This window comes from Euleptes europaea, chromosome 3, assembly GCF_029931775.1.
Source record: "Euleptes europaea isolate rEulEur1 chromosome 3, rEulEur1.hap1, whole genome shotgun sequence".
NCBI lineage: Eukaryota > Metazoa > Chordata > Lepidosauria > Squamata > Sphaerodactylidae > Euleptes > Euleptes europaea.
The window spans coordinates 123201976-123215258 of record NC_079314.1 but is presented as its reverse complement, the minus strand read 5'-3'; the positions used below and the strand labels follow the sequence as shown (position 1 = coordinate 123215258).

General features: G+C 44.4%; 1 protein-coding gene across 1 annotated transcript; it reads left to right on the top strand.

Annotated features, from left to right (window-relative positions):
- Positions 1–11763: 11763 nt before the first annotated feature.
- On the top strand, positions 11764–13053 carry LOC130474972 (olfactory receptor 1020-like). The gene is made up of 2 exons (XM_056846662.1): positions 11764–12370; positions 12695–13053. The coding sequence occupies exons 1-2, from the start codon at positions 11764–11766 to the stop codon at positions 13051–13053; spliced, it is 966 nt and encodes a 321-aa protein (XP_056702640.1).
- Positions 13054–13283: the final 230 nt, after the last annotated feature.

The following is a 13283-nucleotide window of genomic DNA, read 5'->3' as shown; positions in this document are numbered from 1 at the left end:
GTTCCATTTTTGGTGGCAAACTTTACTGAGTTCTGCTGATAACAGTGTTTCTCAGTAGGGGTGTGTGTTCAGAATTCAAATCAAGAATGCTCTATATGTTGTTATTAGGATTGCCAACACCTAGGGATTACAACTGATCTCCAGGCAACAAACACCAGTTCACCTGGAGAAAATAACCACTTTGATAGGTGGACTCTATGGCATTATTCCCCACTGAAGTCCCTCCCTTCAGCAAACCCTGCCTTCCTCAGGCTCCACTTCCCAAATCTCCAGGTATTTCCCAACCTGGCGCTGGCAACCCTAGTTTTTATGCTGAGTTGTTATACTTTGGAACTAACTGGGACATCCTGTCACTATTTTTGACAGTCCCGTTGTGTCTGTACCTCTATTCTCGTTTATTTTCAATTTTTTCCACAATCTTTAAAAATATCACATTCTTGGGATTGGGCAGCCAGAGGCAAGACTGGCTCAGCTGATACCTGCCTGACAGAGACCTTATCCAACCAAAACAGCCCATTTTTATACCAAACAAGGTCATTCCAGTTGGCATTCCTGAGCCCAGCAAGGAAAAGTGCTGCATCAGCTGAGGATTTTCTTGAGGAGGTGTGTTTGCCAGACATATTCCATCATTCTGAGATGTGCATATCGCAGGATGAGAGGGCCGTCCCCTGGCAGTGCAAAGTCAGCTAAGCACAAACACACAGAGACAGGAGAGAGACCAGTGATGAAGAAGGATTCGATTACATCTAAGTAAAAGGGAAATGTGAACACACATGATGCTGCCTTATACTGAATCAGATCCTTGGTTCATCAGGGTCAGTATTGTCCATTCAGTCTAGCAGTGGCTGCCAGGGTCTCAGGAAGAGGTCTTTTAACTGGAGATGTCAGGGATTGAACCTGGGATTTTCCACATGCAAAGCAGATGCTCTTCCACTGAGCCGCAGCCCCTCCTCAATTCAGGATATGAGTTCTCTAAGATGTCTTCAAAAACTATAAATACTCTGCGATGTCACCATCAGATGCTTATCTAAGTGAAGTGGAGAAAAAGCCAACAGGCTTTATAAGATATCAGGATATGATAACTAATCAAAGCAAATTGAAGTCATGGGAAGAAATTAAGAAAGAGAAGAAGATTGGGTGGTTAACGTATAACCAATGGATTGTGAAATGCAAGCAAGACTGTTTTCAACAAAGTAAATTAAAAGAAGCTATTGAATTTGAGGACCTGGTGTATAAAGAATCAGATCACGTCTTAGGTAAAATATATAAACTTTTGCCTAAATATGAAACAGAACAAGAACAAGTAAAAACTTGTATGGTCAAGTGGATGCAAAACTTTAAGAAATAGATCACAATCAACAATGGGAAAAACTTTGGACTAGTTCAATAAAGTTTACAGAAGGTAACAATTTGAGAGAAAACTGGTATAAACACTTTTTCAGATGGTACATTACACTAATAGACATTAGAAAAATGGATAAAGCTTATGATAGTCGATGTTGGAAATGCAAAGGAAAAGATGGGACTTATTTTCAAATGTGGTGGACCTGTAAAAATATTTTGGATTCAGATTCATCAAGAAATGCAGGTCTTGAAAACTAACTTTCCTCTAGATCCTGAAGTGATGCTGTTTGGAATACTGCCGGAGAAGATTGACAAGGATCATAGAGACTTGTTCAGCTATATGATTACAGCATCGAGACTAATATTGGCAACTGCAGAGGAGGTCCGGCCTACTCTCGAGCAAGACGGTTCCTCTTTGGGTCAAAAGTTGCCAAAAGTTTTCCTTAAGAAAACCTGAATCACCCACGCAATGTAGGTGGTTCTGCCACCAGCTCTCAGTTCCAAAAGGTTTAGCCTTATCAGGGAGGAGCTGAGAGCAACTCTTCCCCAGCTAGTTCCCAAAAGACCGCGCCAGCCCTGCAGAGTAGAGATTCTGTCAGGGGTGGGTAGCTGTCAGCAAACGTTACAAAAGATAGGTGGTTTCCACACACACACACTTAGGCACTTAGATTTAGCCCTGAGGCTCAAAAAGGTTTCACGGACTCCAAAGTAAAGTCAAAGATTTATTCTAAAGAAATGTGCTCATTACAGAAAGTAAAATATTCGTGGAAGCAAAATAGCATGAAAACAAGAAAGTCTAACAATCGCTAACTACATATTAATTCTTAAGCAATAGGCGAGGCTTGCAAGAGGTTACAACAACAAAAGGATTTGCTTCAAAGTTATTACCAGATTTCCAAACGCAAGGCTTGTTTCCATCTTGCAGAGTGTCAGTCCCACAGGGAGTCCCCCTGGGGCAAAAGAGATTGCAAAGTGATGCCGAATGAGGACACGCCAGCGCGTCCCCAAAACTCTATAGTTCTATATCAGAAGAGGTTCATTCTTATACCTTCCGAATTCATCAGCTGGTGATCAGTCAGCCAATGTAGTCGTCAGGAGAACAATAAACCACATTAATATTGGCCATGTTGCCGCTAGCTCTTTGAAGACAAGGGGCAATCTGCATCCCTGCAGTGAATGCAAATCACCAGGAGTTTCTCAGAGCCCGAGACAACTAAGGTGTGACAGATGTGTCACCTTGGAAACAAATGGGCGGTTATGGCCTACAATCAGGGGGGAAGCTTCAGAGGAAAGGTAGCTGTGAAGGAGCTCTTTCCCCCACTCTCACAGTCTTCAAACAGAAACCAACTTCGCTTTGAAATGCATTTGCTAGGGGCTGGTCTTCGTCCCTAGCCCGCAAAGGATTGATATTAAATACTGCTAGCTAGGCTGAAGCCTGAGCCAATGTTTTTGAGAGCCAATGTTGTGTAGTATTGCAGTAAAAGGAAACGCAGAGCGCTTTTCCTTTACAGCAACCACTTGAAAACAAGAAGAAATTCCAGAAATGGAAAACTGGCAGGATAAAATGGCAGAACATGCAGCGACGACCAGATTACCCAACTTGGTGAATGGTAGAACAATCGAATAATGTCAGAAGAAATGGGCATTGTATTTTGAATATATGAAGCAGATATTAGAATTTAGTCGTATTAATAAAGGTGGAGATATAGTAATAAATATAATAATATTAATATCAAAGTAGCAGAAATATTGTGTTTATGTAATAGTCTAGAGTAGCAGATGAAGAATAAAAGTGAAACATAGATTGCAAAACAAGAATTGTACTAAATATTAAGTATAGCTTTTATAGTCATCTTGAAAATAAGTGAAAACATGGATACTGGATTTAAGTAGACTAATGAGTAAATAAATGTTCAGTTTGACACAAGTATTAATTCAAAATGAACTCCCTGAAAGACTGTTCACATTGTATATATATGAATGACTGAGATAGGTATATGTGTGTGTTTGTTTGTATATTTTTGAAAATCTTAAATACTTTTTTTTTTTAAAGTATACAAGCAGCTAAGGGGGACACTAGGGTTGACTGTTCTGGATTGGAAAATACCTGGAGGTTTTGGGGGTGGAGCCTGGGGAGGATGGGGTTTGGGGAGGGGAGGGACTTCAGTTTGGGTGTAATGCCATAGTGTCCACCTTCCAAAGCAGCCATTTTTCCAGGGCAACTGTTCTCTGTCGTCTGGAGATCAATTATAATAGCGGGAGATCTCTACGCCCCACCTAGGGGACACGTTAACTGCGAGTTTATCTACTCTTTGATGTGTAAAGTGTAGGTCCATTTCTTTACTAAAGCAAGTGTACGAGGGAGGGGGGAGACAAACATTGCTCCCCACTCTGTTTCACCAGAATCTTTATAATCATCTAGGGCCTTGAGTTGTCCAAGGAAGTAGAAAAATCAATAGCTAAAAGCACACGCACACACACCGGCTTTCATACCCAGAGATGATATCAAAAGACCATGGGGAAGATGCAGCTTGATTAGAAATAATTGTAGAAAATTAAGTAAAATGCAAAATGAGGTTTCCAGGTAACCTTTGCAAGAAAGCTCATCCTAAAAGCAAACAATCCTGACTTGCTAATATCATGTCAGATTCCATCCACAGTAAATTGCCAGTGTTTATGGAAACAAAGGACAAATAATATAATTTGACTCCACTATCACAGGACACAGTATTCCAAGTGTGGTCTCTCCACAGATTTGTACAAGGGCAGTATGATAGCAGCAGTTTTATTCTCTATTTCTCATCTAATTATGGCCAGCATGGAATCTGCCTTTTTCACAGCAGCCGCACACTGGGTTGACATCATCAAGCGATCCACTATCACCCTGAGATCCCTTTCTTGGTCTGTTGCTGCCAGTACAGATCCCATCAGTGTATATGTGAAGTTCAGATTTTTTTGCCCCAATATGCATCACTTTACACCTGCTCACATTGGATCTCATTTGCCATTTTAATTTTCCAGGAGCATGCAACTGGACCAGAGAGTCGATTCACCTCCAGCCAATGTGGGGTGTGCCTGATTAACAGAAGGTGCCATTAGTGGCCCTGCCGTCATTGGTATGTGCAGGGCCTGCATGAGGGAGCAGCCTCTCTCCCTGGTGTTTGGTTCTGTCTTGAGCTCACATGGGAAGCGGCATTTCCCAGGGCTCTTCCCCTACCAGCCTTGCTCCCTGTGGGCTTGAGAGCACAGAAGCATCTCTAGGGCCCACTTATTGAGTAAAATATTCTCTCTTCCAAGTTGCTTCAAACAGCACGAGCCACATAGTAGCCACACTCTTCCTGGTCTTGAAGGGAAATCATTAAGGCCTTCCTTGGCACTATGTCTGGAAGCTCAGAATGGTCTGAGATCCTGCAGGCTTTACCCTGAAATGCCTGTATTATTGTATCAATACCCAATGACAATAAAACAGCAGGAGGTTGAAGATTCGAAGCAGTTTGTTTATTGGCCAATACACAAAACACCTGGTGAAAATTGCCCAAAGCGCAGGACAATTAACACACATCAAAGGATTGCAAGCACGAATATAGTCTTTGGTAATGGGTGGTACAGAGACGTAATACATAACGTAAGGACCCAAATACCCGATACTAGGGACCCCCGGATTAGCATTCCCTATTAGAGAATCGGAGGCCTTGCAGAGGATGTGGTGATCTAATGCTCACTAATGAGCAGAGAAGACCCACCAGTGTCAGGTGCTTCTCTGTTTGATCCTAAATCATAGCTATCCTTATCTTGGAACTTGGTTCCTGCCAAGGCTAACTAAGGAGGTTCCTAGTTGGTCCTTACGAGTGGGAAGCCAGCTTATGAAAGCATATTAAGACCATCTATGGATTCTTTAATTAGCTTCTAACTAAGGAGCAAAACTTAGCCTCTTATACTTGAGGCATGTAACATATACAAGTGCTTGGTGTGACTATAGTAATGGATGCCAACTCTTATATACTGAGTGTGGCATGTTTATGAGTGCAGATATACTTTATTGAGTACAAAGAATATAATTCAAATCAGAGAATACATTTCCAATAGCATATATTGATTTCATGCGTAACAACCCTAAGCTGTGCTCTTCTCTGCTGACACCTCTGGGTTCCAGCTGGTAGAGGAGACATCTGCCACATAAAGAGCCACAGATTTCTACACTGATGGTCCAGAACTGACTGCCACCATTTCCTGGTGTGGGAAGAAGGAGTCCCTCCATGACCACTCCAGGTGACTATCATTGCAAGGAAAGGTGAGTCACGTTAGGGTCTGATGTGTCAAAGGAGAGAGGACTACAAAGTTCTTACCTTCTCCTTTGATGGGGTCATCCATTGTCGTGAGAAGGGGTGTGTGAGCTGAGGCAGCACTATTCAAGGGAATAGTCTAGGAGGGCACAGCCCTAATGGACACATGAACGTTCCTTACTGGGTCCACCTGCAATAGTTTGACCTGTTCTGATTGGCAGCTTCTCTCTAAGGTCTCAAGGTCACTGTGGCCTGCATGGAATATGGGTGAGAATGTTAGGCTAGGATGTGAGTTCAAATCTCCACTCAACCACAGAGCTCACTGGAAAAGCTAGATTCAAGTCCAGGACCACCTTAGAGACCAACAGAGTTTTGGGGTATGAGCTTTTGAGAGTCAAAGATCCCTTCAAAACTTCCCTTGAAAGCTCATACCTTGAAAATCTTGTTGATCCCTAAGGTACTACTGGACTAGCTGTTCTAATGCAGACCACACAGCTGCCCTCTGGAGCTCACAGGGTGACCCTAGACCAGTTACTCTCTCTCTCGACCAAACCTACTACACAGGGTCATCGTAATAATAGAATGGAAAAGGCTGAGCCCCGAGTACAAAAGGTGGGTTAAAATATACTCGAAAGATCCAAGATCTTTCCCTGCTGTGCTACCCAAGATGGTTTCAAACTGGAGCTGCTAGGGATTAGACGAAGGACTTTCTGCATGCCAAGCGCATGCTCTGCCACTGAGCCAGGGCCCTTGGGAAACCGAGAAGCTACTTAGATCCACAGTAAAAGCGACTTAAAGAAGAAAGCCACCAATTAGAAAGGGTGTAAATATGTCAAAATGGGTGCCAGTGGGTTGTGTTCCTTCTGGGTGGGGCAGCTGCTCTATTCTGTTGCAGACAAAATCAGAAGCATGTTCTGTGGCAACTTAAAGACTTGTGGGCCTGGGCCCTTTCCTCTTCATCATCCTCTCCTATGTCTGCATCTTGACCGCCGTTCTGCGGATTCGCTCTGAAGGCGGCCGGTGCAAAGCCTTCTCCACATGTGCTTCTCACGTAATCGTTGTCATTCTCTGTCTTGGAAACGGATTCCTGAACTACAACCGGCCAAGCGCTGGCTACTCCCTGGAAATAGACACACTGGTCTCCGCCATGTTCTGCATAGTCGCCCCTATGCTTAACCCCCTTATCTACAGCCTCCGGAACAAGGAGGTGAAGGGGGCCCTCAGGAAGGTTCTGAAGAAGTGGACAGATTAAGTTTCATTTCTGGTGGCAAACTTCACTGAGATCTGCTGCAAACATTTTCTCAGTAGGGGTGTGTGTTCAGAATTCAAATCAAGCATGCCCAATATGTTGTTATTAGGGTTGCCAACCTCCAAGGGGTCAATGGTATCATGTGAAGGGAGTTAAACAGTAACTCATTTCAAATGGATAGACAGAGCCCTTTGGTATGTAATTAGATTATTCTGTTATTATCACAGCAATACTGGTTGTCTCTTGTCTGACAGAAAAACAAAATTTAGTGATTTTTGGGCAGACACACCTAATTTGGTGCACATCCTTGGTGTTTGTAGCCCTAATCTGGGATATCCCCAAAGTGTTCTGTCTTGCCTCTTCCTGACAAGTGGGCAAATGGTTCTCCTTGAACTGGCTATTTCTCACCATAAACAGGACACCAATCTCATCCCTGCCTCAAACCTGAGTTTTATAACTTGGTTCCCATAAAAGCACTTTATTTTCCCCTGAAGTCAGGGGCCTCTCAGGATATAAATCAAGGCACAAAAGATTCCTCATCTGCACCAGAGCTTGTGATGAGCATGAGGAGGATACCTTTCTGACCAAAGTTTGGGTTGATCTTACTCTTCCAGTGGAATCAGCATGAAATAGCAATGTACACTACATCAAAATGGGAGGGAATTCTCATCTTTAAATATCTGCTCAGTCCTCACAGAGTGGGGATCAAAACATCCTTCAAGTACTTGAAGGGCTGTCATATAGAGGATTGTCCAGAGTTGTTTTCTGCTGCCCCAGAAGGTTGGACCAGAACCAACGGGTTGAAATTAAATCAAAGGAGTTTCCATCTAGACATTAGGAAGAACTTTCTGACAGAGTGGTTTCTCAGTGGAACAGGCTTCCTCGGGAGGTGGTAAGCTCTCCTTCCCTGGAGGTTTTTAAGGGGAGTTTAGATGGTCATCTGTCAGCAATGCTGATTCTATGACCTTGGGCAGATCATGAGAGGGAGGGCAACTTGGCCATCTTCTGGGCACAGAGTAGGGGTCACTGGGGGTTTGTGGGGGAGGTAGTTGTGAGTTTCCTGCATTGTGCAGGGAGTTGGACTAGATGACCCTGGTGTTCCCTTCCAACTCTATGATTCTATGATTCTATGATCCTTTTAAAATAAAGATGGTGTTGTTACTTTGTTCCAAAGCTACTTGGCACCCACAACTGGGAAAACATACATACGTCATCTAAAACTTCCTTCCCCCCAGCAGCCAGAGAAATAGAATGACTGTGATCATGGGGACTCAGGAAGTCTTTGGTTGCCTACAGCCCTTCTATGGGGGCACAGACCAGCAGAAGTGGAAAACTGACTAGTTATCTTCACTGTTTCTGCTTGAAGCAGTTAAGCAGAAGGACAGTAATTCTATTTTGAATGTTTGTTCAGACATATAAGGTTTGGGCCCAAGAGGTACATATTCAAATTATTTAGTTACAAAAATGTGCGCTTGTGGGAACAGCTTACCCCATCTCTCTCTCCCTCTCCAAGGCTAAGCTTCTCCCTGTTCAAAATCCACCCTACGTTAGGTACACTCTTCACTAAAGAAGCTTATCTCAAGGCAACATCCATTGTGCACGGCTCTATCAGGCAACTAGAGGGTTAAAGCCCCCACCAGAGGGACCAATTCGCTGAGCTTCCTGCAGCGACACCATCATTCCCATGCCAGCAGCATCCTTAAATCCCCAGGGCAAATAAAGGCAACTTCAGCCTGACACAACACTGGCTGCAGAGGCTTGCTCTGGGTGTTGGAGATGGAGAGAGACCTTCCAGATTCATTGTGCACACCACTCTGTGGGGCTAGTGTTCACGACCCCCCTGCAAGCCTCAGGCAATGTTTGCTAGGGGACCTTGTGATCTGGTGGCAAAGACAGCCAAAGACGGTGTGATTCCGCTTTCAGTGTTGAACTAGAGTTGATGGTCTGGAGAAGGAATTCATCCTGGGCTAGTCATCCATGGCAAAGGTGAGTTGCAAGAAAAAGGTGATTTAAGAGGGGCATGAAGGGATTTATAAAATTATGCATGATGTGGAGAAAGGGGACATAGACAACTTTTCCTCTTTCTCCCATAATATTAGAATTCAGAGGCACCAGTGAAGTTGATGGGCAGTAGATTCAGGATAGACAAAAATAAGGTTTTGGGGATTTTTTTACTTAAACAGCAGAGGCCATGGCTCACTAGTAGAGCAGCTTCTTTGTGTCCAGAAGGTCCCACATTCAATCTCCGGCATCTCCAGTTCGAAAGGACTTGTCCAGCATGGTGTAGTGGTTAAGAGCGGTAGGTTGGCGGGGTGGACTCTAATCTGGAGAACCGGGTTTGATTCCTCACTCCTCCACATGAGCGGTGGACGCTAATCTGGTGAATCGGGTTGGTTTCCCCACTCCTCCACACAAAGCCAGATGGGTGACCTTGGGCTAGTCACAGCTCTCTTAGAGCTCTCTCAGCCCCACCTACCTCACAGGGTGTCTGTTATGGGGAGGGGAAGGGAAGGTGATTGTAAGCCGGTTTGATTCTTCCTTAAGTGGTAGAGAAAGTTGGCATACAAAAAAACACTACTACTACTACTACTACTACTACTACTACTACTACTACTACTACTACTACTACTACTTCTTCTCTGTCTGAGACCCCTGGACTGCACTGCCAGTCAGAGTAGACAACACTAACCTTGATAGATAATGATCTGTCTTGACATGAAGCAGCTTTATATATTCATACTGTACATAGTTGAAGGTGGGGACCCCACGTTGGTCTGCAGTAGAAGAGCAAAATTTGACACCAGTAGTACCTTAAAGACCAGAAGATTTCCAGAGTCTGAGCTTTTGAGAGTCAAAGCCCCCTTCATCAGACACCCGACATTCATATATGTAATCAATGAGTAATTGTATTGTGGACACAGAGATGAACACCAGAATGGATGGCTTTAAAAGGGGGTTATACAGATTCACGGAAGAAGGGCTTCTAGCCATAGTAGGAAGAATTGGTTTTTATGTGCAGACTTTCTCTACCACTTAAGGCAGAATCAAACCAGCTTACAATCACCTTCCCTTCCCCTCCCCACATCTGACACCCTGTGAGGTAGGTGGGGCAGAGAGAACTGTGACTTGCCCAATGTCACCCAGCTGGCTTCATGTGTAGGAGCAGGGAAACAAATCCAGTTCATCGGATTAGCCTCTGACACTCATGCGGAGAAGTGGGGGATCAAACCCAGTTCTCCAGATTAGAGTCCACCGCTCCAAACCACCACTCTTAACCACTACACCATGCTGGTGTAGTCCTTCTCATTACAGAAATCTACATAGATTCAGGTGAACACTCTATTAGGACTCTGAACACCTTATGCAACCAAACCAATTATGAAGGTGGAAAGCCAGCAGGCCAGTGGGAGCTATCCAGTGTCTTGCAGGGAGTGCCTCATGTATGGCTATTTTCCCATTGGACGGAAGTTGTTGTTGTGTGCGCCATGCACGGAAATCTTGGCTCTCAAGGAGCAGGCTTATTCCCTTGAAGCAAAGCTTGCTGACCCTTAGAAACAGAGAGAGACAGAGAGGTATGTTAAGGAGACCATCCGGAACCTGCTGGAACTGTCCCACTCCTGCGCTGATAGCTCTGCGGCTGTCATGGAGATTGAGGGACTCAAGAACGGAGGGTGTCAGGCTGAGGAGGAGGGGCACGATCCCTTAGATGGGAGCCAAATGGACAATCTGATCCCTGCACTATCCTTAATCCAATCTGCTGTTAAGCTAACTCTTGACCAAATTTTCATCTCCCATGCATACTTTCTAAGAGTCCAGTGTCAAAACGTAACTCCTCATTCACAAAACCAACTGCCAGGTCTTCACACCCTTAACACCCCTCTGCTTTTCATATTAGGAGCACAACACTCATTGGCTCTGGCGTTGCCAGGGTACTTTCCCACTTATGTCACATTTACCAGCAAAAGTTATAATTGTGGATGCCACTGTGGGCTCAGTGGTAGAGCCTCTACTTGGCATGCAGAAGGTCGCAGGGTCGATCTCCAGCATCTCCAGTTAAAGGGACCAGGCAAGTAGGCGATGTGAATGACCTTTGCCTGAGACCCTGGAGAGCCGCTGCTGGTCTGAGTAGACAGTACTGACTTTGATGGACCTGGATGGTCTGATTCAGTAGAAGGCAGCTTCATGTGTTCATGTGGATTACTTCCCATACGTCGAAAGAAATTTAGAATAGCCTGAACTGGCTGAGAACTAGCAAATTTAATTCAATGGTTTTATGTTCTTTCCAGACCCATTCTTTATTTAGAAAAATCATTCAAAGTTATTTTGTGGGTGTGTATTGGGAGAGGGGGTTATTTGCAAAAGCTCTGACTTTGGAGATCGATCACAATGGGTAGCCATGTTCGTCTGTAGCAGTAGAAAAGAGCAAGAGTCCAGGAGCATCTTAAAGATTAACAAAATTTCTGGCAGGCTATGAACTTTTGTCAGTATCTAAAGAAGTGTGCCTTGGCTCATGAAAGCTCATACCCTGCCAGAAATATTGTTGGTATTTAAGGTGCTGCTAGACTCTTGCTCTTTTCTACTAACTATGACTTTGGATTATTAATTTGTATTTATTTAAAACCTTTACTAGCCACCTTTCTTTCATATGAAGCTCAAGGTGGCTTACAATATAGATGGGTGTGTGTGTGTTAAGTACTGTCAAATCACTTCCGACTTATGGTGACCCTATGAATTAATGTCCTCCAAAATGTCCTGAGCAAAATGTGATATTTCCATTACAGGCTGGAATTTTAACTTACAACCCATTGGTTATTAGATCCCTAAGCTACCTAAGGTGTATTCTCTCCACCCATTATTCTATCCTTACAGGTGAGTTCTGATCTCTCGATGGGAGCGAGAAATCAGACGCAAGTGGTGGAATTTGTCTTCATGGGTTTCTCTGGCATTCCGAACAGCCACATCTACCTCTTCCTGCCATTCCTAGCCATTTACTTGGTCACCATACTGGGGAACCTCATGATATTTACTATGATTCAACTGGATTCCAGCCTCCATACCCCCATGTATTATTTCCTCAGCCATCTCTCCTGCTTAGATATTTGCATCTCCTCAGTCACAGTTCCTAAGATCCTGGTGAACTTCTTGTACCAACAACAGACCATCCCCTACAACCAGTGCATGGCCCAGATGTTCTTCTTCTTGTCTTTCACGGGGACGGAGGCTCTGCTGCTGGCTGTCATGGCCTATGACCGCTACACTGCCATCTGTAAACCTCTGCATTATTCCCGCCTCATGAGCACCAAGCTGTGCATCCTACTATCCTCTGCTGCTTGGTTCTGGGGCTTCCTAGATTCTGCTCTTCATACAGCTCTCAGCTCCAAGTTGTACTTCTGTGGAGTCAACCAGATTCACCACATTTTCTGTGATCTACCCCCACTGATTAAAATTACTTGTAGCGACACACGCATCAATGAAATGGTAATCCACATAACAAGTCTTTTTGTGGGTGTGGGCCCCTTCCTGTTCTTCCTGATCTCTTTCACGGGGACAGAGGCTCTGCTGCTGGCCATCATGGCCTACGACCGCTATGCCGCCATCTGTAAACCTCTGCATTACTCCTTGCTCATGAACACCAAGGTATGCACCCTACTAGCCTTCGCCACTTGGATCTGTGGCTTCCTGGATTCAGCTCTTCATACAGCTCTTGGCTCAAACTTGTACTTCTGCGAAACCAACCAGATTCGTACCATTTTCTGCAATCTTCCCCCGCTAATGAAAATTTCTTGCAGTGATACACAGGCCATTGAAATGGCATTAGGCATGGCAAGTCTTTTTGTGGGCGTGGCCCCCTTCTTGTTCACTATCCTCTCGTACATCTTCATCCTGTCCTCCATCTTGAAGATCCATTCCACCACTGGCAAACGCAAAGCTTTTTCCACCTGTGCATCTCACCTCATCGTTGTAATCATTTACTATGGAAATGCATTACTTAACTACGATAGACCAAGCTCAGGGTATTCCCTGGAGATTGACACTCTGGTCTCTACCATGTTCTGCATCATCCCCCCTATGTTGAACCCCCTCATCTATAGCCTCCGAAACAAGGAAGTGAAGGGGGCCCTGAAGAAGGTTTTGGAAAGCCAAAGCAAGTCTACGTGTCTCCACACTATAAAATAGGGCAAGGGGGAGATTTTTGTGATTCCTATCAGTAATTTGTTCTCCAGGGCTTTCGTGAACCCTGTGCTGCTCTTTATCCTTCTTTCCACTAATGGTTCAGCCCAGCATTAATGGTCAGTTTTGAATGGGACTTACCCTTGGACTTTCTGCATAAGGAGATGTTCTTTATGGTATAGTGGTTAAGAGCAGTGGTTTGGAGCGGTGGCCTCTGATCTGGAGAACCGGGTTTG